The following is a 26,079-nucleotide window of genomic DNA, read 5'->3' as shown; positions in this document are numbered from 1 at the left end:
TGCCCGCCAGGGTCCTCCGCCTCCTCCTGGCAGTGCCACATTGTGTGTTCCTACGCCGGAATGGACTCATGGGAGGACAGGGACCCTCTGTGGTCACTACCCCGGGCCGCAGGGTCCGAGGCATTCCTCCAACACAGGGGAAAGTGGAGGAGGTGGCTGTGCCCCTCACTGGCCAGGGGAGGGCTGCACTCCTGAGGACAAGAGGCCTCTGCCTGCCTCCGCTTTCCTTGTCCCAGCCACTGGCTCTGACCCCACCCTGGCACTGAGGATTGAAACCAGGGCCTTCACACGGATTGACGCCCCAGCCTTTTATTTCTTATTTTGAGACAGGGTCTCACTGAGTTGCTAAGTTGCTCAGGCTGGACTCAAACTTGTGATCCTCCTGCCTCGGCCTGTCGAGTGTTGGGGTTATAGCATCTGGAGGGGTCCCCACACCACCCCCTGCCCAGGCTGCTGTGACTCCAGTCCATGAGGCAGGATGGCGGCCACCAGCTGCACAATGGTTCTCAGAGACCTGGAGGCTCACTATCTAAGAAGCCTCCACAGCCATGGTCTACAGTAGGACTTGGGGTCTGGGTGGGGGTACATCCTCCTCTGACTGGGCAGGGACTTCTCCCTGAGGACAGTGGTAGCAGGATCAACCTACAAGCATCAGCCTGGGAGACAGTTATGGGAGTACACATCTGTAATCCCAGCCCTCCTGGGAGGCTGAGGCAGGAGGATGCAAGTTCATGCCCAGCCTAGGGATCTTAGCCACTTAGCAAGACCCTGTCCTAGAATACAGAATGAAAACAAGCTGGGGGATGTAACAGTGCAAAGGTCCTGGGTTCAATTCCCCAGTGCTGAGAGAGAGAGAGAGAGAGAGAGAGAGAGAGAGAGATGGGCCTGTCACCCCAAACCCTCAGTGTGACCTGGACATGTACAGGGCATCTGCAGGGGCCCAGGCAGGGGCAGCCCGGGCCTCCCTGCGTGTCCCTGTGTGCCAAGGGCAGCACCATCCCAGTACCCTGTGTGATGTGGGTCACGGCCCCAGGCCTCTGCCGGTTGCACCACCAGTGTGTTTCTGGGTCCTCAGGGGCTTCCTTGCCTGGGAGCCCCTTCAAACCTGACCAGAGCCCGGTGCCCAAACGGGGGCCTTTGTCCCTTTCTGAAATGACAAGAGACAACAAAAGGGCTTTTAATTAAATCAAAGGAGGGGGAAATGGGCCAGCCGGGCCGCTATTATGTTACCAAATGTGAAAATGAAAACTTTTTTTAAAGCTCTGGTATTAATTTGAGATTATTCAGATAGTTAATTAAAAGTGCCGCATGTGTTAAATATTATTTCAACAGAGATTAGCATCAGCCCTGTAACGAGATCCCCGCGTGGGGCTTTATGCAAATACAGTGCTGGGGCCAGGCTGTGGCAGTGGCCCCAATGGCCCTGGTGGCCTACCGTGGTGGCTCCCAGCCCAGTGGGGTTCCCAGGTCCAGGGACGGTGGCTGCATCCTGTGGTGTGTGATGCTGTCACGGGCTGGGACGCTGGGGGTCTGTGTTGGAGGGGGTGGTGCCATGCCCTTGCACACATATCCTTGCACCCCACTGTCATGCACGGCACTGCCCAGGGTGGCCCACACATGTGCTGAGCAAATCGTGTCACCGTCTAGGGCTTCATAACAGCCTGCCGCAAAGGATGCTGTGGGGACAGAGTGGGTGGCCCTGTCCTGCGGGCACAGAACATGAGCCAGGCTGCGGGCCAGAGGAGTAGCTGAAGCTTCTCAACAGCCACACGTTAAAAACATTTTTTGGGCCGGGCGTGGTGGTGCACTCCTGTAATCTCAGCACTCGAGAGGCTGAGGCAGGAGGATCACTGTGAGTTTGAGACCAGCCTGGGCTACATAGTGAGTTCTAGGTCAGTCTCCACTACATAGTGAGACCCTGTCTCAAATAACCAAAAAACAAAACAAAACAAAACAAAACAGCAAACCCCAAAACAAAACATTTTTGGGGGTACTGCAGATTGAGCTCGGGACCTTGTACTTGGAAGGCAGTGCAGCGACACTGAGCTACATCCCCCGGCCCAAAAACGTGTTTTGAGACTGGGTCCCACTGTGTACCTGGCTTCAAGCTTGAGATCCTCCTGCCTCAGCCTCCCTAATGCTGGAATCACCGGTGTGCGCCACCATGCTGGGCTATGACCACCCATTTTAAAAACAAAAAGATGGCTGGGTGTGGTGGTGTGCACCCTATAATCCCAGCACTCTGGGAGGCTGAGGCAGGAGAATGGTGAATTCAAGCCCAACCGGGGCAATTTAGCGACTTAGTGAGACCCTGTCTCAAATATAAACAAGCAAACATAAAATGAAGTTAATATTCACATTTTATTTAAGCCATTATATTCGGGATATTGTTACATCCACATGTGATCAATAAAAAAATGATCATGCCAGGTGTACAGGCCGGTAAAGTCCCAGCACTCGTGGAGGGTGAGGCAGGAGGACTTGAAGTTCAAGCCCACCCTGGACAGTTTAACAAGGGTCTGCAAAACCGTCTTAAAATAAAGGAAAAGGGCTGGGGATGCAGCTCAGTGCGAAGACCCTGGGTTCTGGAAAAATCTCTAGGAGCTGCTGTAGAACCTGTTTCTCAGCCACGCTTTAAAGCCAGTGCGTCTCGGGTCCCAGAGTATTCAGGCCCAGGAGGGGACCCCGCGGGCTCCGGCTGGGGCAGGTGCAGCCGGAGGTGGGGCATGGGGCACAGAGACCCCCACGCGGTCCCATCTTCCTGGTCTCCTGTGCCCACCACTGCGGAGCCGCATCTGCCGCCTAGGGTCTGGGCCGCTGCTGCCCTCTGTGGGCGAAGGGTGGCAGCGCAGCGCTCCCTGCCACCCGCCCCGCCCCACCGCGTTGTCACAGCCTGGACCTCCTGGGGGGGCGGGTGGGGGTAGGTTGGAGTGGGGTGCTGGAGCTGGGAGCCGCCAGGAATCCAGGTCCAATCCTGGCCCTGCCCCTCTTGTCCCGATCCTGGGGCAGGTGACAGCCACTCTGAACCTCAAAGGTGTTCCGCTGTAGACTGGGAGTGATGATGGCCCCCCTGGTTGGGTCCTGAGGGGCTAAGTAGAAAGATAACTCCGTTTGTAGTCTTGTCCTAGTACCCTGTGAGCATCCAGGACCCGACCTGACCCCAGGGCCTTTGCACCGGTGCCCCACCTTGAGTCCCTCCTGCTGCTGCTGGGCGGCCTCTCCCCTTCCTCCACCATCGCCTCTCACAGGTCTCCACATGGGACTGGATCCTGAGTGTCAGGGTCCTGGCCTCCTCTATGCTGCCCCTGGACAGGTGTCCCCTAGGGCAGGGCCTGCTGTCCTGTCGGTTTCCTCCTACCTCACACAGTGAGGGTCCCGAGTAGGCTCCTGTGCACAGAGTGTGTGGACTGAAGAATAAAAATGTGGAGGCTGGGATAGGGAAGCACTGGGCAGTGGCCTGCAGTTCTTTCTGCAGGGAATGAGCGCTGCCTTCCACCCCTGCCCGTGCCCAGGGTCTCCCTGGGAAATGGGCTCCGGTCCTCAGCAGTTACTCGAGGTCACCTCAGGGTGGGAGCACCGTACGCCTGCAAGGGCCGGTGGTTGGAGAAACTGACAGCAGTGCGGGCACAGCAGAATGTTATGCAGCCGCGAACAAGCTGCGATTCGGGAGTGCAGGACGTGTGGAAAGCCCCGCTCCCATGGGGGCTGAGAGCCACGGCGCAGCGTCCTGGGAGAAGCAAGGCCAGGATGGGGCGGGCACTGGGTGATGGGGTGAGGTTGATCGCCGTGTGGGTCTTCCAGAATCAGAAGGACTGGTCTAACGGGGCGATTTCTACTGTATTTAATAAACAACTTAAAAGAAAACGGTCACAGAGTTGGGACTCACTCAGAATTGTGGAGTGACTCAGTCCCACTGGTTTGGGGGAAGGTAAAGAGAAGAGGCTGCTGATGAGTCCTGCCGGGCTTGTGGTGGGGCCTGGGTGCTGCCCAGGTGCTGTGTGAGCTGCTTCCAGGGCCGAGACTTGAGGGGCCTACGGGGGTCCCGAGGGGAAAGCTGGGGCTCCCTGCTCCACACTCCTGCTCTCCCTTCTGCCCCAGTGGCTATCAGACTGCAGGATGGGACTGTGGCCCGGCCTCCCTGCCAGTGTCCAGGCTTGGGAGTGACCCCAGAGCTGTTTGTACCGGGGCTTCCTCACCCGTCAGTCCCTCTTGGAGAAGCTGCAGCTTGGGGAGTAGGGGGGCGGGTGGGGTCCGGGTGCCTCCTCCCATCGGGACTGATGGAGACCTGGTGGGCAGGAAGCAAGGAGGCGCCCATCGGCCTCACCACCACGTTCCGGTCTCGGGTCCGCCTTTGACTTGTGGGCGATCTGTTGATTGTCTCTTGGAACAGAATTAAAGCACACACACTGTGAGGCCAGCCCGCCCTCGCCCTCCGCCGCCCTTGCCAGCCCTCGTAGTGGCAGCTCTGGTGTCACGTTGGAGCGCACCCTCGCCTGTCCTTTCTCTACACAGTTGCACATAGGTGCTGCAGCCACAGAGCACGCACGGTCCTGCTGTGTGGGGCTTCCTTTCTGTCTACAAGGTGTCATTCAGCTGGGGGCCTCTGTACCTCTTGCTCTCATATTTTCAGGATTTATCAGTAGCACTCATGGTGTTCCTCCTTTTACCCGTCACGGCAGATTCCACTCATGCTTATATGTGGCAGCGGCACCGTGTGCACGCCACCTGGACGAACACTGGGTTTGCTCTCCGTTTCCGACACAGCGGCCACCAGCATCCCTGTTCCTCCTCTGCACACCAGTGGGTGGTGAAGCAAGCTAGGCAGCCCGGCACTTTCAGCCTAATGGAGGAGGCAGCGGCCCCCACTCCTCACCAGCACTTGGTAGGATCCAGCTTTTGCATCTTTACTGGGTCAGTAAACCCAAGGAGGCTCCTCTTGGAGCTCTCACTTTTGGGAAGGTGGAGGGTGGGGTGCACCGTGCTGAGTGCTGTGTACCCCCCAGGAGGTGGTGTGGAGGGACCTGGGGTCAGGGTGGGGAGCAAAGGCCCAGGGGTAGGGATAGAATGGGTGGGGAAAGGCACAGTGGCCACAGCCCTGGCATCGTGTGCTCCCGTCTTGCTGTACCCCACCAGGGTGTGAATGCACCTCCAGCCCAAGGCTGGCCTTGGACAGCCGCCTCCCTCTGGGGCCCCTGCCTCACCCTGGATGTCTGGGGACCAGGCCAAGCCTGGAGGGAAGGTGTGGGACACCTGGAGACGTAGCAGACTGGATGAGGGTTGGCTGGAGAGGGAGGTGCGGTCCTGGGAGGGCTGGGTGGGGGAAATAAGAAGGGAGGCCCTACAGCAACTGCTTTGCTGTGCACCCGACCACTGCCCCGTGCCTGGGCCCACAGTGGTAACTTGAGACAGTGTTCTCAGTGTTCCTTTCCTAGCTCCCATCTCCTCTGCCCATCCTGGAGTCCCGGTCTTGTCGGCTTCTGAGGGCCCAACCCTGCCATCCACTTCATAGCATGACCATGAATGAGGGCATCAGTCACATCTTCAGTGTCCAGAAGGTCACACGCATGGGGAAGAGCAAAGCTGAGCTGGGCAGAGGTGTTTATTGAGGTGCACATTGGCCGGCGGGGCGTGCAAAGGCCCGGGGGCAGGGTGAGGGGGCTGGGCAGAGGCAGGATGGGCTGGGAGGGCTTTCAGCTGAAGAGAGGGGAGACCACAGGCTGGAACTCAGTCCCTCTACCCCCTGCTGCTTGCAGAGAACAACACAGGAGCTGGGCTGAGGGGGGCCAGGCAGAGGAGACTGCAAAGGTCCAAGCAACAGATGCATGGGTCGAGGTCTGAAGATGCAATGAGAAGACTGGGGGTTGGATGAGGCTCTGGGACAGAGGGGTCACATCCTGATGTGACCAGCAGCTCGTGGGGGAAAACTGAAGCGCAGAGAAGCCGCTCGAGGTCTTGGTCAGCAGGTGCCCCAATGGAGTTTGGAAGTACAACACTTTCATTTCTGTTTCTTTCCTTTCCTCCTTCCCTCCCTCCTTCCTTCCTTTCCTTGTGTCTCTTCCATGCTAGGATAAAACTGAGCCCCACCCAGCCCTGAACCTGCCAATCAAAAGTGCTGCCCAGAGCTAGGCGTGGTGGCACACGCCTGTATTCCTAGAACTCTGAGAGGCTGAGGCAGGAGGATCATAAGTTCGAGTCCAGCCCAGGAAACTTAGTGACTTAGTGAGATCCTGTCTCAAAATAAAAAAGCTCTTTTTAGAGCTGAGAATTTAGCTCAGTGCAAAGGCCTTGGGTCCAATCTCCACCCCACCTGCCCTCCATAAAAAACCATAAGCAACAAAAATGAAAGTGCTAGCCTGGCCCACCCACCTGGCAGGACAGCTGTGCGGCAGGGCCCAGGGGTGGGACGGGGGTGCTGGGACCGACAGGTGCTGAACCTCTGAGCCTGCGGGTGGCTGTGTGGGCTCGGGGTCCTCTGTGTCTGGGGGAGAGGAGCAATGGGCCGCAGGTAACAGCCCCTGGAGTCCCTCCTGACCCGGGCAGGGCCGACGCGCCGAGTCAGGAAGCCGGCAGGAGTCGCGCTGCCCACCTCTGCCTACCCCTTGGGTGACGTCCTCCCCCGTGCTGTCCGTGTCCATCCGTTCATGCTGACGACGACGGCCACAGCAGCTCGAGTTCACACCGCCCGCTCCACACCCACTGGAAGGGCTCCTGCCGTGAACACAGCGACAGGTGGGGCTGCCACGCACACCGGGGAGCGGGAACGTCACCGGTCACCATGCAGGCGCGGGGGTGACATGGGCTCTGCTCCTTCGAGTCCGGCGCTGGTCTCAGGCCGCGTGGGGACAGCTGGGTCTGCAGCCGCAGAGCCCCAGGCCACAGCACCATCCAGGCTGCGGTCACCCTAGTGACGCAGTAGGGAGGGCAGGGCTCTGAGTCTGCCCAGGCCCCGGGGCCTCTGCCCAGCTGAGTGGCCTCAGTGTCCCCACCCGAGAAGTGGGGAGCCCTGCCAGCCATCCTCACCTTCCGGCCACTGGGAGATTCTTATCTGGCTATTAGCCGTGCCCATGATGGTGACAACTGTCCCTCCTTATCACACCTGCCTGGTCCTATCCTCGCCAGGTCTGTGCCTGGGGCCCTGAGCAGTGCGTCCTTCCCACCCCTGATCCAACCATTGGGGCACACGGGAGGGGAGGCCCGGGGGCCCGAGCATGCGGGGTGCCCATGGGGCAGGGGTACAGACAAGGAGGGTGCGGGGAGCTATTGCCCCACCATTGCCAGACCCGCCTGTGACTAGAAAGCCGGTTGCTCCATTCCACGCCACACCCATTACACAATAGTCCTGCCTGCTGCCAGCCGTGCCCACAGCCAATGGGAGCTGTCCTCTTCCTGGGGCCTGGAATGGTGGCCTGCAAGATCTCATGTGGGTCCTCGAGTGCCCCGGATGCCCAGAAGCTCCCTGCCATGCAAGCCTTGCACGGGCCCTGGCCCTGCCCAAGGTCCACGCCCTCTGTGGTCACAAGGGTGCCTGGCCACCCACACCTACGTGCCGAGGACCACATCGAGGCCTCCAGCCCTGCTGTCTCCACCAGGCCTTCCATCCCCAGCTCCCCATGGAACGCAGAACCGCGCAGCCCAGGCCATGGCCACGCAAGCTGAGGTTGTGCCCTGGAGCCTGGGCCCACAGAAGGGCAAGAGCCTTCCACACCTCCCAGCAGGCTCACCAGGAGATCTGCCCCACCCTGCCGCCTCCTCCCACACCGCACCACACAGGACCTGGCTGGGGACCTTCTGGGTCACAGCTTCCCCGGGACAGCAGGTCCTCCGCAGACACTGCCACGTGGAACCCTGAGCCAAGGACAGGGACACAAAGTGGGGAGGCGCTAGTGGTGTGACCAGAAGGGCAGGGAGAAGGCTGGGACGGTAGGAGAGGCAGTGAAGATGGCGATGGGAGGAGGAAGGCCAGGACCGAGGCTCACCGTGGCGTCGGGCAGGCCCGTGACACTGTGGTTCTTGTGTCTGTGACCCTGGTGGTGACCGTGGGTACACAGGCTGCGATGCAGCCCTGCTGGGGGAGGGAGTCTCTGTTCAGGGAGTGTGGTGAGAGCTGAGGTGCTGCCCTAGTCCTGCGGCTGAGCATTTCGGGGCCTCCCCTGGTGCTGACCCCCGGAAGTTTGTCCCTTCCCGTCTTCTAGGCCCCCGACCGGAGCCCTGTTGGTCTCCTCGGCCTCCTTGGGAACTTAGGGAAGGGGTCAGTGTAGCCAGCAGGTAGGTGTCCTGTCCGGGGATGCTCCCGTAGCGAGGGGAGCTGGAGCCCGCAGGGCCCTGGGTCCAGGGAGGGGTGACACCCTTACCCCTCCCTCAAGGGAGCTGCACCCGGGAGCCTGGCTGTGCGGGCTGAGGGGACAGGCGGCGGTGGTGCATGTGCTGGGGGGCCCCCTCGGAGCCCAGGCCGCCTCTGGGGCCCTTGTGCTGTGACAAGCAGTGTGGTGCTGGCCACAGGTGTCCTCGCCCCCGGAGGCCCGGGCGGGCCCTGGGTGGCGCGGTGGCCAGTGGAGCCAGGCACCTACAGGGCCCATGTGGAAGATGAGCCTCAGCAGTGTCTCTGGGGGTGAGGTGTGGGCCGGGCTTGGCCTAGCACCCCAGCAACCAGGCCGGCAGGGCTCCGGGGGCCTTTATCTGGGGCCCCAGCTGTGGCCACGGGAAGTGGCCATTTCTGCAGCACTGTCCCGTGGGGCCGTGATAAGGTGAGGGCGGCATGGGGATTGAGCAACAGCCGAGCAGGGGGGCAGGGCCATGTGACCTGGGACCTGTGGCCTGGGTGGGGACGGTGTGGGTCCAGGCCGCCCTCCCGCTGGCCAGCACACAGGCAGCCTCAGTCAAGCAGGAGCACATCTTAGGGCCTCTGCCCAGGCTGTCCCTACTGGTCATCAGTGCTCCCCGCGCTTCCCGCTTCCTCTCCCCGCTCCTGTCCGCCTAGAGGGCCCCTCCTCTGTGCTCCCATATCCAGCCAGTGGTGCCCGTCCAGGCCCCCCCAGCCCCCAGCCGGCCCCCTTCTGCAGCGCCCACCCCACAGGAGACCACCTGGGTCTCTGGAATCCCCACCTGCGCCCCTCGCATGTCACCCCGTTCGTTAGGTGCAGCATCCCAGCGCCCCACTCCCGGCCCAAGCCTGCTGCTGAGCTGCGCTAATTAATGGCTCAGTTTTCAGCTTCACGTTAATTACTCTTTCTCCGCAGGCTGGGGTGAGGGAGTCCTGCGGGCCCAGCAGGGACTGGAGACAGAGCTGTGACCTCATGGGGGGGGGAGCAGGCTCCCACCTGCCACGCCCTCGCCCCTCCCCAGCACCACCTCACCTTGTCCAGGTGGCCCCTACTGGGAGGCTGCCCCACACCCCAGTGGGAAGCACAGCACAGAGGAGGCTGAAGTAGGAGCTGGGAGGCTGGCGCCTGGGAACGCGGACCTCACGTGGACGCTGCCAGGGCAGAGGACAGGGACCTGGACCGCTGTAGGGGCCACAGTAAGCTCACCTGGCCGAAGGCCCTGGCGCTGACTTGCCCCTCCAGCACAGGTGATGACCCCATCTCCTGGAGGTGCCCCCAACTGCGTGCCACACCGGCATGCACTGGACCTCCCACGGCAGGTGCCCTCCTGTGCACACAGAAGTGGGGACACCTGTACAGGGTGCAGGACAGCAGGGCCATAGGCGGGGAGAGCAGAATCTCCCGGCTGGCGCAGAGCTCCCTCGTTATCTGCGGAACTGTATTAACCCGGAAGGCTGTCCCCGTTCCCATCAGCCCAATTCCGACCCCAGCCGCCACTTCCAGATAAGGCTTATCTCCCACTGTGCGCTAGCTTCAGGCCTGCCCATCACGCCGGCCCCAGCCCACCTGACTTTTCTTGTGGGCAGGGGTGGGGTGGGGCACTGTGCCCTGCCCCCTAAGCAGTGCCACAAGGATGCTGGGGCAGAGGTCCTGGGATCACCGGACCTGGGTTCCAACCTCACCCCTGCCCGAGGCATTGAGGTGCAACCCCTGCAACCCCACCCGAGGGTGGACGGACAGGTCCAGCTTGAGTACGTGGACGGTGGAAGTGTCACCCGAGGTGTGAGAGCCTGCAGCGGACACGTATGCCCGCTGGAACGGCTGCCACTCCCACCCCTACTCCCCACCCAGGCTGCGCCCCACACTCGAGGCTGAGCACCCTGGCCCACACCAGGGATGGGCACTCCGGGTTCTGCGATGCCAGGGCCTCTCCCGGGACAGTCTCTGTGTGTCCTTGGGCACAGTGAGCTGTTTGCTGCCCACTGCAGGGCCTGGGGCTGCTGGGATCCCATGATGGCTGCCCTACCTGAGCGCAGGTGTGGGGTCCCTGCTCTTCTATGTGCCTCTCCCGAAGCCTCTCTTTCTGGAGCTTCAGATGGGACTGGGGGTGGGGGGCTCAAAGGCCCCAGAGATGGCTGTGGAGCCACACAGGCTGCACTGCCCCTCATGGGCTCTGAGTCTGCCTGTCACAGAGGGGCGATGGGTGCTGGCCTGCCCCAAGCTGAAGGGAATGGTATGGCCAGCCCTGTGCCCGGGCAAGTCCCTGCCCTAGAACAACCCTATGCAGCAGCTGGTGCTCTTCTCCCCATTTCGCAGCAGGGACACGGAGGCATGGGGCTCGGGACTTACCCAGAGTACCCAGAGCAACCCAGGCCCAGTTTTCAGGATCCCTGAGAAGGGCAGGGAGGAGAGCCTGGCCTCAAGCCCTCTGGTCAGAGAGGCACTGGATTCAGACCCATGTCCATCTTCAGTGGCAGGAGCCGGTTCCCTTTTTTCCCCCGGGAGCTGACCATGCTGGGGGACTTGGCTTCTGCCAGGCTGAGCCACAGGCCTGACCCGGGCCCAGCCTGTCCCCACCAGGCTGCTGTCCTTTCACATGACCCAGCAATGGACAGGTGGGCAGAGGGGCCTGGTGGGGACAGACTGGCTCAGCCCCCCTGGCACTGCAGTGGCACTGCCTTTCGGGGGACCATCCTACCAGGCCCGGTGGGGCCGAGTCGGAGGGCACAGCACCTGGTACACAGTGTCCACCTGGGCAGTGGCAGAGGTGGCTGGAGATGAGCTCTGCTGGCCCTGGCCGCCTGCAGCAGCAGCAAGCACAGTGGTGGTGTACACAGGACGCACCCTGATTCTCCAGGCTCACTCCAGCGGGCACCGACCAGGCAGAAGCAGGGCACATCGTGACCCTAGTGGATAAGGGCGGGGCCTGGCCCCTGTGGAGGCTGCAGAGCCCAGCTTGGCCACCCTCTGGCTCCCAGTTCCCACCCCACCCGCTGGCTGGGTCCCGGCCAAGGCTGGTGCCGGTTGGCTGGGCCGGCTGCCACTGCTGGGCTCCCTTGTAGTGCGAGGGGCTTGGCTGTATTCAATTAGGGGCTGCCTGGCCACTGTGCACAGGGACACTGTGTTCCACGCTCCCTTTGCCTCTGCCCTCAGCTCCAGGGCTTAATAGCCCCAAGTCATTTGATCGCAACCTGCCCTGGTTAATATTTTTAATGCCATTTTTGCAAATTAAAACATAATGCACCGATTACCGGGATAAAAGAGAGGCCTCTGTGTCCGTCTGGAGGCCAAATAAAGGAACGCGTGAACATCTGTTCACCGCAGTGTCCTGAAAGCTTCCATTTAGCCCTTAGCTGGGTGGTTCCACCTTGTTACCTCTCTGAGATCCCCGAGACTGGGTACCAGGTGGGCCGCAGGGACATGTGGCCCCTGAAGGCAAGGGCAAGGGCCTGGGGAAGCTTGGGTCAGGGTGGAGAATCCCTGACCTGCTGTTCCTCCAAATCCAGCTCAGGTCACAGGGACGGCCCACCTGGCACCCAGCCAGCCACCCCTCCCTCAAGGCCTAGGACACCCCAGGAGACACTATAGTCCTTGGGTGCCTGGGGGCAGACCTGGGCCTGACACAGACACACAGACTGGCAGACAGGGCTGGGACCACGGGGCATTTAATTGCAGCCACCAAGGGTTGTCCACTTGGGCAGGGCTGAGACTGGGCATGGGGACAGCTAGTGGCTCTGTGGCTCTGGCCTTTCCCCAGCTGGTCCTGGCTGCCATCCTTGGAGGCACAGACCCTCCTGGCACTGTCTCCACCACCCCGGGATTCTCTCAGTGGCTGAGCTGGAAGCCTGGGTGACAGTAGGGTGGACACCCTGCTGCAGCAGGGCCATGAGGAGACACTGGGGAGGTCGAGGCACGTCCGGCTGGGTACTGGGCACTACAGCCTGAGTGGGTCACAGGGTCCCTCAGGGAGACTGCACCATGCGCTTGTGGGTGTCGAAGATGTAGCGCTTGAACGACAGGTTGAGCCCCACGTGCTGTGCGGGCTCGGGCCTCTCAGCCCCCTCTTCCTGCTTGGCCGCCTCCCCATGGCCTGCCCGGCCCCGCTTCTTGACAGCCATAGTCAGGATCTTCTTGGACTCAGGACTGAGGCCACCTGCAAGGGTGAGAAGAGACCCCATCACTCTATCCACCTGCCTGCCTCCTGCACGGGCACCTTGCTGGCCCAGTTCGGCCTCCCATCCCGTCTCAGCAAAACCCAGCCTCTGGCCACAGCCAGGAGAGACCCTGTGTTCCCCTAGACCCACCAGTGAGCTGAAGGCCTGGGGCTTGGACACGGAGGCACAGGGCTCGGGACTCACCCAGAGTCACGCATTTCATGCAGAGCAGGACTAGGTTTGCAGGGTCCCTGAGAAGGGCAGGGAGGAGAGCCTGGCCTCAAGCCCTCTGGTCAGCTCCGCCAACCCAGTGTTCCTAAGTCTGCGCCCTGTGGATTTCCTGCCTTGCACCCACCGTGTGCCTCTGTCCTGTGCCTTACCCCAAGCTCCTTCCAGCCTCTCACAAGCTTTCCCCTCTGCTGGACACTCTTCCTGTTGCCAATGGGACAAGTCCCATCACCCTCACGAGGGGCCACAACTGCCCTGTCTGGGGCTTGACTTTATGTGATTTGGTTGAAGGTCCATATTCATGGCATTCGCCATGATGTTTTAATGTCCATACACACTGTGGAGTAATGAGAGCAAACTAATTAACAGCTCTGTCACTTTACACACTTATTTTCCGGATAAGAATATTTAAAACCTGCTGTTTTAGCAAGTTCAAGTCTACGTTATACACTAACATCCACCGTGGCCACTGTGCCACTCACAGCTTCCTGACTTTACTCACCTTGTCCAGCAGGATCTTTGTCCCCTTTGACCGACACCTCCCAGTACCCACCGCCCCAGGCTCTGAGGGCTGCCCATCCTCTCTGCTTCTATGGACCAGCATCAGTGTGGTCATGTGGCATCTGTCCCGTGCCTGGGCTGGGCTTTAAGAAGCTCTGCTTTGCAGGCTATTGGTGGGGGGTACCCCAGGCTGTGGGAGTGGATGCCCTGTGCCCCAACCAGCCGTACCTGGAGCAGAGCACCTTCATGGCAGTGGTATATGGGAGCCCATGGGAGTGTGGGGTGAGTGCCCCGAGGATGGGCTCCTGACGACACTGGTTCTGATGAGGATGTGGGCAGGGGGCTCTGCAGCTCCAGCCATTTAGAAAGGTGGCAAGGAGCCGGCTGGAAGGGATGATGGGCTGGTCTCCTTCCAGCAGATGGGAACGAGGCTGCTGGTCCCTTCAGGCCCCTGGGCCACGGGAGGGCTGGGACAGGTGGCTGTTAACCATGAGGGACCCGTCCCTGGTGGCACAGGCTGAGTTCTGTGGGCCTGCAGGCCCCGTGTTTGCTGCTCCCTCTGAATGGGGTGCAGGGTGTGGGGTGTGGGAGGGCCCGGCCGGTGCCCTCGAACAGCGCCAGGCCGGCAGGTATCTGTGCCTGTGAATCAGAGCCGCACCCTCCTTCTGCAAACAGAGAAGGTGGTTGGCACCAGACCCCGACCAATGACATGGGCGACCTGCCTCCCTCTGGTGCCAGGAGGTCTGATGGCCGAGGAGGCAGGGGCTCCCCAGGGTCTGAGCCAGCTGGGGAGACAGGCGTGTCCCAATCTTGGTTCATGTTGCCCGGTTGTGCTGGCTCTTGTTACACAGCGCAGCTCCATCACAGAGCAGGCCGAGCTGCAAAATCTATTAGTTCCTCTGCTCTGTGTGGCCTGGCCAGGAAACAGCCCCACCAGCAGGGGACCAGCCACTGGTGCTGGGATTTGTGGAAATGTCACTAGGAGTTGCTTGTATTCTTGGTGGTCTTTTTCCTCCAACAGGGGGCAAGTGGAGCGAAATGCCCAACAGGGTGTCAGGGGCAGGGTGTTCTCCAAGCCACCTGGGTCTCCCCTGGGGACCCTCTGGGCGCACCGCAGGCTGGCCTGGCTCCCATGGCATTTACCAGTCTGAGAAGGGCAGACAGTAAACAGCCAGTGAGATAGTCAGATAGCGCACAGGGCTCAGGAACCAGCCTGACTCGTCCCGATTGGGGCGGCGGCTTTGAAGGAAGAACACTAGACCCAAGGCCAGAGGACAGGGACTGCCGCAGAGATCACAGGCAAGGACCTACAGGCAAAGGGCACCCGAGAGCCAGGCCCTGGAGGCGCCTGTGTGCCGGGCACTGTCGGAGCAGGGCCCAGAGCTGGGTGCTGAGTGGCTGCATGCCTCGTACCTGCTCCGCCATCCTCTGTCCGGAGTCCTCGTGGGATTGCCCTCAGTATTTCCCTTACCACCAGTCTTCTAGTCACCCCAGCAGGCCCCAGTGCTCAACACTGTCCCCAGTGTCCCAACACCGCCTCATGCCCACCTTGTAGCTGTATCTCAATACTCCCTGGCCCCCAACACGACACTGTTCCTACAGTTCCTGGCATTTCTTCCAGACACTGCCATTGTCCCATTCTAATGACTGTCATCCATCCCTGCTGCAATGAGACGTCCTCCCACACAGGGATTTCTGTCTGGTCACTTGCTGCTGTCACTCAACACCTGAATAATCTGCGGCTTGTAGGTCCTCAAGAGAGTACTTCCAGCCAGGACCCCTCGGGCTGCAGGGAACCCACAGGCAGGTGTTTCAGAGGAGCCTGTGTGACAGTCTCACCAAGGGCCACCATGGGGACTGAGAGACCCTTGCTGGGGACAGGCCTGGTACACAGAGGAGCCCCACAGCACCCACAACGTGGTGGCCTTTGGTCCCCACAGCCGGAACTCACGGCTGGGGCAGAAGATCTTGGAGCTCACCGGGCTGTGTAGCTGTGCAGGGGCAGTGCTGGGTGACCCTAATTCCTGTTCCTACCACAGGAGAGCTGTGTAGTCTGTGAGGTCACAGAGGGGCTCTGTGACAAGGGCAAACAGGATGAACCCAGGTACACTTGCTGTAGCAAAATGATGTTTTATAGGGGGAAATTCAACACCTTATGAGCACGAGGGGGACACAAAGGAATTCAGAAACGCAGCTCCGGGTACAGGGAGAGGACCGGGAGGCTGTACGTCCGGCCGCTAGGCTTGGGAGTGTGTTGCCAGCTCCATTACCTCCCCCTCCCACTTCTCTGTGCCCCCTCAGGCTCCTGCTGTGATCCAGTTCTCACAGAAAACATCTCTTGAGAGGCCCAGCAGTGCAGCCCTGGTGCCTGGTCCATTGCCCGCCTGGCTCCAGGCTGGAGCTGGCCGAGTGCACAGCACTCAGGGAGTAGGAGAGAAGGGGCAGAGGCAGGGGCAGTGGAGGGGCCAGCTTGGTCCCCAGGGCCTGGCCAGGGTCTCAGAGTCACCACTGGGCTCTCAGCGCCTTGGCCAGGGGCCCTGCATCCATTCCTCTCCCGTCTGCCTGGGAGGATGGGGCTGCAGGGCACTGGGGGCTCATGGCTCTGACTCTGCACCAAGTGTGTTGTGAGCAGTAATGCACGGCACAGGCCTAGGAACGGCTCTCATTCCTGCAGTGCCCCCGTCACCGGGGATGGCTCCCGCCTCCCTCCTGGATCCTCAGCCATGCTGTCCCCATCCAGCCTGGGCTGTCTGCGAACCCGACTCTGGCACCTTGGAAGGCGTTGCCTTGTGGGCCCAGGCTGAATGCAGTCACACAGTGTGAGGACGAGCAGTGCATGCGCACACATCCCACGCGCACACATGTACACCTGGAGGTGCAGGACGGCAGGCGGAGGCCAACAGGCACCTGCCTGTACTCAGTGGCACTGGGTCACCAGGTGGCCCGAGTGTGATCCTGCCCCTATCTGAGCATCCTTGGAGCCCAGACCCCAGAGTGGGGGGTGGGAGGGGCAGCCGTGACCTCGGGGCAACGCTACCACCCAGGCTTCCCCAGGGACACTCAGGGCCGGACAGCAGCTCCACACAAAGGCACAATGGGCAGAAGGCGGCCTGGGTCCTGGCTCAGGCTGGGTAATCAGGGAAGAATGTGCGAGGCCAGTGCCTCACAGTGTTTCCCAAGCTCGGCTGCAGAGCCACCCTGACACCCATCAAAGGCCTGCAAATTGCCTCCGGTCCCTGGAGTAGTTGCTTTCATGTTGGGGCCGGGCTGGGACAGAGGCCTCCTCGCTGGGAGCAGCTGGCACCCCCAGTGGGAACCGAACCCTGGCAGGCAGCTTGGGGTCACTGGCCCCCTGGTGGCCCCCTGGGGTCGGGGTCACCGCAGTCACTCAGTACTTCCTCTGCAGTCACAGCTGTTTGGAGGGGCTGCAGTATCAGGGCGGGAAAGAGTAGAGTGCTAGGCCGGGGTGCTTTAGGAGCTGAGCCGCCTCCTGGGTGGGCAGGCAACTGGGCCCAGAGGCGGCCGCCTGCCACTGCCAGGTGGTCCTGGGTGTCACCAGGGTAGCACAGAGCCCTCGTGAGACCCCGAGTCTGCCCGACAGGCGTGGTGGGCTGCGGGGGGCAAGGCTGGAAGCAGGCCTTGCTGGAAGGAGCTGGGTGCCAGGCACAGGGAGGGCCAGGGAGGGCAGGACACAGGGTGGGGTGGTCCCCCACCTGGCAGGAGACCAGCTGGGATGAACCGAGGTATGGACCTGCCCGGGGTGCAGCCGGAGCCTGGAGCGCAGGGTCCCCACCCCACGCAGTGAGGGTCTCTGTGCCCATCCCAGGCGTCCGCTCCTTGTGATTGCAGCTCCCGCTTTCTCTTTCCTCCCCTTCCCTGCTATGGATGCCGTATGTAAACAAAGATGCAATTTGCTCTAAAAAGATAAGGTGATTAAGTTTTTATCAGACCTGTATTCTGCTGTCCCCACAACAAAAGGAATTAGGGGAAGGCGGCGCGGCAGCCCACGGAGCGAGTTCTGGCTGAGGCTCTGGAGCGCACACTTGACGGTGGCTGCGCCCCTGTGATTGGGCAGAAGCCGCGGCAATGGGCGCCGCACCCCCATTTTGATGTCTTAATGTTGCCTAATTCCTCCTTTAATTTATATTAAGCTTCTTAGCAGCAATGATGAATTCTTCAAAAAACAAAAAAGGGCCCTTTGCAGAAATCTTCCCCACGCCATGTAAATTGAAATTATAACGTAGTCGAGGCTTTGGAGATTGGGTGCATGGGGAGGAAACTGGTGTATTATGTGGAAGGAATTTTTTCAAAGGCAAAAAAGCAAACCGTTCTGAACTAGGCAGGAAATGACTTGGTGTGGAGGATCCGACACAGGTTGTCACCAGAGGGAGGGAAGTTTGCTGTCCCGAGTGCCTGGCCCTGTGAGCCCAACTGCCTCTTGGGGGGGGCAGCTGGTGGGGGTCCGAGCTGCCACTCACCATGAAGGCCTCCTCCAGGCCTGCACCGAGCTCTGGGAGGGACCTGAGGGAGGTCAGCCCTCTTGCCAGCCTCCTGCCACTGATTTGCCTGTGCTGGCACCAAAGACCCTTCTCGAACAGAATCTGGCTGCTCCTCCGAGCTGTAGATGCATCCCAAGGCTCTCAGGAACCCCTCACAACCTGCAGACTTCACCCTGGGCCCTGCCCCGCCTGGGGTGGCCTCCTGCGGGCTCTGTGCACCAAGGATCCCAGGCCCAAGGCCTCCGTCCTGCTGTGTCACACCTCAGCACCTCCATGAAGGGGTACTATGGTGGCCTCGGCCCATCTGTCCAGCCCTCTCTGTTCCCAGGGTGAGGTCTCGTCCCGTTGGGTCCTAATGGCCTCCTTAGCCCAGCAGCCTGGGAAGACCCGCCAGGTCACAGAGGCCAGCCCCAAAGAGGAGCAGGATAGCTGGAGCATACAACCTCTGTCTGTCAGCCTGTCTCTTTGGGCACTACTGTGTTACCTAGCCCTGGATACCAGTCTGCCCCTGGGGGAGGAAGCTTAGGAGTATAGAGGGTCTCTTCCCAGAGGCCACGCTCCCCTCAGCTTTCAGAGAGCACAGGCCAGGCGCTCAGTACATGCTGGCCTGACTGCCCAGTGGCCTGGCCTCCTCCTGGTTCAGGAAGGGCTGCAACGGGTCCACCCTCATCCCCAGCCAAGGGGTCAGGATCTTATCCCCTCAGCTTGGGGCTGCCTGAGCTCTGCCTGTGGCTGGGCCCATTCCTGCTGTGATCAATGGGGTGCAGGGTATGTGTGGCCATGGCCCTGGGGACCGTGACTGGAACCCTCTGCCTCAGGAGGAAGTGAGGCTGGAGAGGAAAGGAGCCTGGGGCCCAGTCTGGGCCACTGTGGCAGCAGCAGAGAGACTCAGAGTCAGATCACAGCAAAGAGCAGTGAGGGCACTGGGGAGAGAGGGAGGGAGGGGGGGAGACAAGGCCCACAGGAGACAGGAGAGCTTGGGGAGGGTGACGTGCTCCTGGGCAGAAACGCAGGTCAGGCTCAGAGTGGGCCCTGGCCAGAGTGGCACAGCTTTCGCTACCCATGGGCCGGGCTGGCTGCTCGGGTCCTGGCGCACTGGCCCCTCTGCAACAGGGCTAAAGGGCCTCACCCCTGGATGTGGTGACGGCATGGAAGGCATCCGTGGACAGTGGGGACAGGTGCTCAGGGCCACATCCCACCGTCCCGCATGGTGCTGGGGAGCCCACTGCTGCAGGCAGGAGATGTGCTGCTCCCTCTCCTCTCCTGTGTGTCCAGAGCCCAAAGGGCGAGCAGGGCAAGGGACTGCCAGGGCCACCTACGCCCTCCAAGGCTGCCTCTGCTCCCTGACCCGCTTCTTCCAGAGAAGAGAGGCAGTGACGGGAGGTGGCCCCTTGTGGCCCCCCCAAGGCACTGTCCCCACATTCTCCTGCAAATGTGTACACTCTTTAACGGCAGTTAATCTTCAATTAAAATACCTAGAGCAGAAACTCAGATAACTGGTTTAAAAGGTACAGCTTATTGACAATAAAAGTCTTCTTTATATTGCTTTTCTTTAAAGAAAAATCCTACATATTAAAAATGTCATTTTTATGACTTGGAAAAAAAACCCCATCCAGAATAATAAGGGTGAACAAAGGCTTGGGAGCAATCATTTTCCAGGGCCCATGTGCGGCATCCTGATTACTGCATCGGCCCAGCTTCCAGGGCCCACTCGGGGAGAGGCAGGCAGTGGTGCCCGAGCAGCTGTGCTCCTGGCCGACGGGAAGGGCAGGGTGGCGCGGCCTCCCGCCCTCTCTATCTACTCCAGGCCTAATGGTTTGGTCCCTGTCCCAGGCCCTCACACTGGCTGAGCGATGCCCCAGGCACACGTGCGGGGCCCCCAGGCCGGCACCCTGCCACACCACACCTTCCCTGCACGCCCGAGACAGACTGGGTATCAGAGTCGTGCCTCGGTCCCTGTCTCCGTACTCCCTCCTCCCAGCCCTCAGTATCCCGGAGGCTGTGTCCACAAGCACAGCTCATCCAGATCAGGTGGACAGTGGCTTCCTCACCTACAATGTGAGGGTGGTGGCCCTGCTGCCAGGGGAGTCACGGATGGGCTGGGCACAGACAGCTAGGAGTTGAACCTGGCAGAGGGCTCCAGAACCTCCATCTGTGACACCTGCTCCCATCCTGGCCAGGAAAGCAGGTCCCCTTCACACAACCACCAGGGTGCCTTGTGCCCGCCATGGCATCTGACACGTTAGCTGCAGCTGGCACAGCACTGAGGGCTGCGAGCCCGGCACACAGCGCAGCCATCACCTGGCCCTGCCAGTCTGAGAGCCAGCAAGGAGGCAAGCAAGGGCCACATGCTGGCCCCAAGGACAGGCAAGAAGCCACAGCCAGGGCAGGACATGGCTCAGGCACCCCCCTGCCTGGTTCTCTGTGGCACAGCAGGGCCCCTTGTATACCTGCTTTACAAATTCACTCTGAGTACCTGCTGCTGGGTCAGGCACAGGCACCGTGGACAGTGGTGGGCAGGTGGGACGGGGTCACTGTGCCTCCACCACTAGCCTGGAGTCTTGGGGAGACCCAGCACACACATGCGGAATGGGCCAAGGCACAGAGCCAGCTTTATGGAGTGCTGAGACAGGACAACGCAGCCACAGAGCTGCCCTGCTGGGATGGTGACAGTAGTCAGGCGGTACTGCCCCATAAAAAAGGTTCACAAGAGGTGTGGGGCTCCCACCTCTCGGGAGCCGGCTGATCTCTAGTGTGGAGTGAGAGACAGTGTCATCCCTGTCCTTCTGAGGGCATGAGTGGCATGTTAGCTGCCGTTCATTACCGAGAAACTGGCCTAGAGGGGCCAGGGCCTGCCCAAGGTCACAAACTCTGTTTATTCTTGTTTTTTTGTGACACTGGGCATTGAACCCAGAGCCCTTATACTGAGCTCCATCCCCAGCCTGTTCATTTTGCATTTTGAGACAGGGTCTCATGAAGTCACAAGCTGCCCAGGCTGGCCCAGCCCTGCCTCCTAAAGTGCTGGGATTATAGGCTTGTGTGCCACCACCTGTGTTTCTGCTCCTCTTTTAATTGCAAATGCTGCTGGGCGCCTTTGTGCCAGGTGCTGTCCCGGGTGCTGGGCTACACCGAGAGACAGGGAACACCAACCAGGCCACTGTGGCCTGTAGGCACCCATGTGTGTGGAAGGAACTCAGGGGGGGCTCCTCCGACAAGGTGACGTATATAGGAGGCTCCTGGGCTGAGGGTAGTGAGAGAACAGGCCTCCAGCAAGGATGCAGGGCACAGGGTGAAGGAGGACATGGGGGTCACACAGGACAGCAAGAGGTGGAGCCAGGGTGCTGGCAGGGCATTGCACCCACAGGCCTGTAGTGCAGGGTAGGGCACATGGCCCTGTGGGCTCCTCTTGGAGTGGGGGGGTGTCCCCCAGTGCCAGGGAAGAGGAGCAAGGTGGGAGACTGTTGTGGGCCCCGGACGGAGCTGCAGGACACAGGCACAGCCTCCATCTCTCAGAGGCTGAAGCCCAAGGCACCAACACCTCGGTGAGGCCATCCGAGCTGCTCAAGGTCCAGCCCCTTCTGTGGGGGTCAAAGCTCAGCCACTCCACCTCCTACAGCACAGGAGAGGTGTGGGGCTCCAGGCCTCAGGACATCTCGCTGTGGCCCCAGCTACTGTCCTATTGCTCTCCCAGCCCCCTCCCCAGCCCTGCTCACCAGTGGGCAAGTCCGGGCTCCCAGGCCCATACCCTTGCTCCCACGGGCTCTTACACAAGTGCCACCTCCAGAGCCCATCCAGGGCCCAGAGCAGCCGTCCAGCTCATTTCCTGGGCCCTGGGGCCCCTCCACCAATGTCCCCTGTACCCAGAACGCAGTCAGCCATGACCTCCGTCATCGAGACAATGGGAAAGACCACAGTGCAAGGAGAACGCAGCTGGTGTCTTATCATAAACTCAAGTCCCCAAGGGACGGCGCACACGCTCCACCATGCTCCCCAGCCTCTGGGACCAGCCTGGGTCACCTGCCCCTTCCCGGTGCCACCACAGCCACCGCCCCCTTCTGCCTTCCATCTCTGCACAGGGGTCTCAGCTGACCAGAACCTGCTCGCAAGCTGTGCGCCTGTGTGCCCACCTGTGATCTGGGCACAGCTCCTGCTGCCACGGCTGGCTCAAGCCTTCACCTCCTAGACCTGACGACAAAGGCTGTGGTTATGGCTCCCTGAAGAGCAGAGTGAGACTTGCTGGGATGTTGAACTCAGGATGCTGGCAGAGCTCATGGCATTGATGAGATGCTACCCGGAGAGCTCCCAGCACCCAGCCTGAACGTGCCACGTGTCACGAGTGGGCCTGTCACATGGACCACAGGCATGCTCTGCCATCTATGGACAGTGCCACCTTGGGCCTTGGGCAACCACACAGCCAGCGCGCCCCAGGCTGTGTCCATTACCACGACCCTGAGTTGGCACAGCCGAGGCTGGGCCAGTCCCACGCTGCCCTCTTCTGAGGTGGCACGCCATGCTCCCATCAGGGCGCGTCCGTGAAATCACTGTGTCGAATGGAAACCAAAACCCTCCCGATTTTCCCGTAACCGGACCATGTTTATAATCTGGGGCTTCCTGCTACCAACTGCCAACCCCACCCAGCAGTGTGAGGTCAGAGACAGTGGGAGCTGCTGCCAAGACCCCCAGGCACGCCCTTCCCAGGGCCTGGCCAGAAACACAGGCTCTGGGCCTGGACTTGCCAGTGACCACTGTGTGGCTCAGGATGGCCACGGGTGCTCGCTGGGCTGAGCCCTCACTTGGCAATTCAGGCTAATCATAGCACCTATGTCCTCGGTGGCCAAGGGCGTGCTAGGTAAGGCCAGATGGCAAGTGGTCTGTGGAGATTAGAGGGCTTCCATGTCCTCACTGTGCCGGCCAGTGTGAGGGACAAGAGCTGGTCTCTGTCCTTCTGCACCAGATCGTGAGGTCCCAGAGAGCACCAGCCCCTCTGCTTGGAACCCCAGCCCAAAGTGCTTTCTGGAAGGCCTTGGTCCAGCCTCTCTCCCCACAGCTCTGGGGACTGGGGGCTTCCTTCCCCCACTCTGCCTGCTGACTCACCCATAAGGCCTCCACCAGCCACTTGGCCAGGGGCTCAGTGGGCTGTTTGGTCTGGGCATGAGGCTTGGCTAGCAGTTCCTGCAGGCCCTTGCTCCCTGCCCAAAAACAGATGGGTGGCTGGGAGGCCAGAGAAGGCCCTGAGTGGGGAGCAGAAGGACACAAGACTTCCTGGGGACAGCGACCCTCACAGGGAGTGTCCCCCTTAAGCACAAGGAGGTAGGGCTGGGCCAGCCCCTCCTGGAGACAGAGCCAGGAGACATATGTCAGCTCACAGGATACTGGGGCCTGGGGACCACTCGAGGGTGACTTTAGAGCACTCACCAGGCCAAGCCTCTGCTGACTACTGAGAAGTCCCTGTCAGGAGAAGTCCCACACAGACAGAATGGGGTTGAGGAGAGGGCAGGGGAGCCTGCAGTGGTGACTGTGCCAGCAGGTCAGGGTAGAGGGTGGCTTCTCACGGATGGTTCAGGCCGAGTGGATAGTGCTGGTGGGGCTCTGGGCAGGATGAGCCTGGGTCCTTGTGTGCCCTGGTGGTGGCCCCTACAGCCCCTCCCTGGCCTTCCTCTTCCTCACCTGCAGTGTGAGCTCCCAGCCCTCCCCTCCAGAACAGCACTAGCCAGGCCTGGGGTCCCAGTGGGCTGACCTCAGCAGCTACAGCTGCTGAGCCAGCTACAGCAGCTACAGCTGCTGCCCACCCCTGTGCCCCATGCCTGGCTTTTGCAGCCGAGGCCTGAAGCCTGTCCCTTTGGATATCATCTGGGCCCCGCAGTCTTTCTTGGCTGTGCTTGCCCGAGTCCCCTGATGGGCTGGGGTTCTGGCGGGGCAGGGCTGCAAGGAACTCTTAGGGCCAGGGGCAAGGACAGTATGGCATGTATATTTATTTAATAAATGCTGCCACCAGGCCCTGGTCTCCGTGGGGCTTAACAGGGACACACCCTGGGGTTATAGGTAGGCATAGCCACAGCCATGGCCACCAGAAGTCCTCAAGTACACCCCTACAGAGCCTGCGACCCTGCAGGTAGATGCCATAAGTCCTCCTGAGTCTCTCTGTATTCTCAAAACTCTTGGGGACCCCAGGGTCCCCAGTTTTCTCTCAGTGTCACCGTTTAGCCAGACCTCTGAGTCACTCGCTCAGCTCAGCAAGTGTGACACACTTCCTGCCTGACCCAGGCTCCTCATTGCAGGGACAGTGCCTGCCAAGAGAAGCACGAGGTGATGTGTGTTCTCATGGCCTGAGCGCCAACTGGGGAATGCTGCCCACCTTCCCTAGGGGTTCCCGTCCTTAGTGCTAGGCCCACTCACACCTGTTCTTGAGCTCACCTGCCTGTCAGAGCCATCCTGCCTCAGCCTCCTGGGCCTCCTCCTAAGTTACAAGATGACGTGTATGCCTGGCTGAGCTGCGGTGCCCTGCACCCTTTGTACTACAGGTGGAATTGGCCCCTTACACATGCTTTATTTATTTATTCTTGGTACTGGGGATCGAACTCAGGACTTTGCGCTTGCGAGGCAGATGGCAGCACCACCGAGCTAAATCCCCGGCCTTACATGTGCTTGAAATATTGTGACTGTCACTGTTGAACAATGTGGCCTGTACCCTCAGGGTGGCACCTGCCCCCAACTCTGCTCTCCACCATGGTCCAAGCTGGGTGTCTCCCCCGCACTGCCTGCCTAGTCTGTGACCTGACCAAGAAGACACAGACTTGTCATAACTATGACAGCCCGGGGATAGTGGCTTGGCAGGGCCCATAGGGGCCCAGACTGCCTGCCACACCTGAGGTGGCCAGAGGTTCCCGGAGGGGGCTGGGGCTGAGGCACAGGTATCTGGCAGCTGGCAGGAAGCTGACACTGGTGCCCTGGTTCTCTGTGGTGCAAGTCCTGGGGTCGGGAGAAGTTGTGATTGCAGGAACAGCCTGCTCTTTTCCATGTCAAGCTGTGCGGGTGCCAGCGGCTCAGAGCAGTCCAGGTGCCCGGGAGGCCTGGGGCCCTGCAGTCCTCTGTGACATGGGGACAGCACCATCTCCTCAGGCTGTGGGAAGGACTCAGCCCGGAAGTCCCCAGGGCATGTGGCACATGGGTGCTGGGGGACACAGCAGGGGATGGGGAGAGGAACAGCTCTCTGGTGCCGTCCCTTAATGCCTGGCCTTGGTCCTCCCCACCGGCCCCAGCTGTGTTTGCAGTGGGTCCTGTACCCACTCCACCCTACCTGGCTGCTGGTACTTGTGTGTGTGTGGTGTACAGAAGAACACATGGGGGTGGTCACACGACAGCAATAGTGTCACAGGACAGCCTGTGGCCTGAATGCCAGCAATGTCGCTGCGCAGGCTGGGCCTAAGACCTTGTCTGCTCCCTGGCTCAGAGAGTAGGTGCCAGGGCTGCCCACTAGGAGTGGCACCCTCATGCCAGCCTTTCTCTATACTCCTCACCCTGGAAAATGCATCCTCCCGGGACCTCCAAATTACCTCTCCATCTGCCCCTCAATGTGCCCGTGACCTTCTCACAAGCACAGCCTTTCCAGGCTGTGTCCTCACCTCACTCTGAGACCCAAGTTCAGTGAGCCTCCCAGCATGGCCTCCTTCCTGGCTGGGCAGGCAGCTGCCCTTCCTCACACCCAGGCTCCCTGGCCCAGGCCTGCTGTTTAGCAGGCCTCAATGGGGCCCAGGCCCAGGTTACTTCTGACACCAGTGAATTATGACTCACCTTGAACACCAGACACCCAACACTCTTGAATCTCTAGTTTGCCCTGGATGCCCAGAGGCCCCAAACCCACAATCCCCTGGCCTCTGCTGCCCCTCCACGCATGCAGGCTGCTAGAGACTCTTACGTCATCCAGAGCGTGGATCCTGTCACCCACCTTCCCTGAAGGCACCTGAGTCCGTACCCCTCCTGCCTCTGGTATTTCTGGTGCAAGGACAGCACCAGGTCACGGATGGGGTGGGTACCTGCCAGGAGCCAGGTGAGAGCTTACCAAAGTTAAGTGTCAGCTCAGTCCCACTGGGTGGCCCGGCCCAAGAGGGCAGCGGCTCTTGCTCTTGTCTTCCAGGGAGTCAGCTGTAACCACTATGAGCTGGGCACCATATCCCGGCCACAGGACCCGAGCAATGCTCAGACATGGATCATCTCTGTGCCTTGATCTCCTGATCTGAAAACGGGTACAGCAGTAGCCCCTACTTTATAGAATGAGGTCATAAGGCCAAAGTGTGTTACTATCCAGTCTACGAGGTCAACCCTTCATCACTGTGCCAAAGCCACCACTGCCCACAGTCTGTAGCACATACCACCCTT

The 26,079-nt window shown here is 60.7% G+C and overlaps 1 protein-coding gene and 1 long non-coding RNA gene across 3 annotated transcripts in view; both read right to left on the bottom strand.

Annotated features, from left to right (window-relative positions):
- Positions 1-2,376: 2,376 nt before the first annotated feature.
- LOC104857448 lies at positions 2,377-10,158 on the bottom strand. The gene is made up of 3 exons (XR_778861.2): positions 6,367-10,158; positions 3,187-4,380; positions 2,377-3,089 (listed from the first exon to the last, which is right to left on the bottom strand). It is a non-coding gene; the product is annotated as an uncharacterized LOC104857448 (long non-coding RNA).
- A 1,358-nt stretch (positions 10,159-11,516) lies between these two features.
- Eefsec (eukaryotic elongation factor, selenocysteine-tRNA specific) overlaps positions 11,517-26,079 on the bottom strand; it is a 184,689-nt gene continuing 170,126 nt past the window's right edge. For both annotated transcript variants that reach the window (XM_010617323.3, XM_010617315.3), the window contains exon 7: positions 11,517-12,474. In XM_010617323.3, coding sequence (XP_010615625.1) covers positions 12,284-12,474 — 191 coding nt within the window. In that variant the 3' untranslated portion in view covers positions 11,517-12,283. The remainder of the gene's footprint in view (positions 12,475-26,079) is intronic.

The sequence above is a fragment of the Fukomys damarensis genome, unplaced genomic scaffold (genome assembly GCF_012274545.1).
Source record: "Fukomys damarensis isolate Sample0158 unplaced genomic scaffold, DMR_v1.0_HiC HiC_scaffold_37, whole genome shotgun sequence".
NCBI classification, from domain to species: domain Eukaryota; kingdom Metazoa; phylum Chordata; class Mammalia; order Rodentia; family Bathyergidae; genus Fukomys; species Fukomys damarensis.
This window is presented reverse-complemented; position numbering and strand designations above follow the sequence as displayed.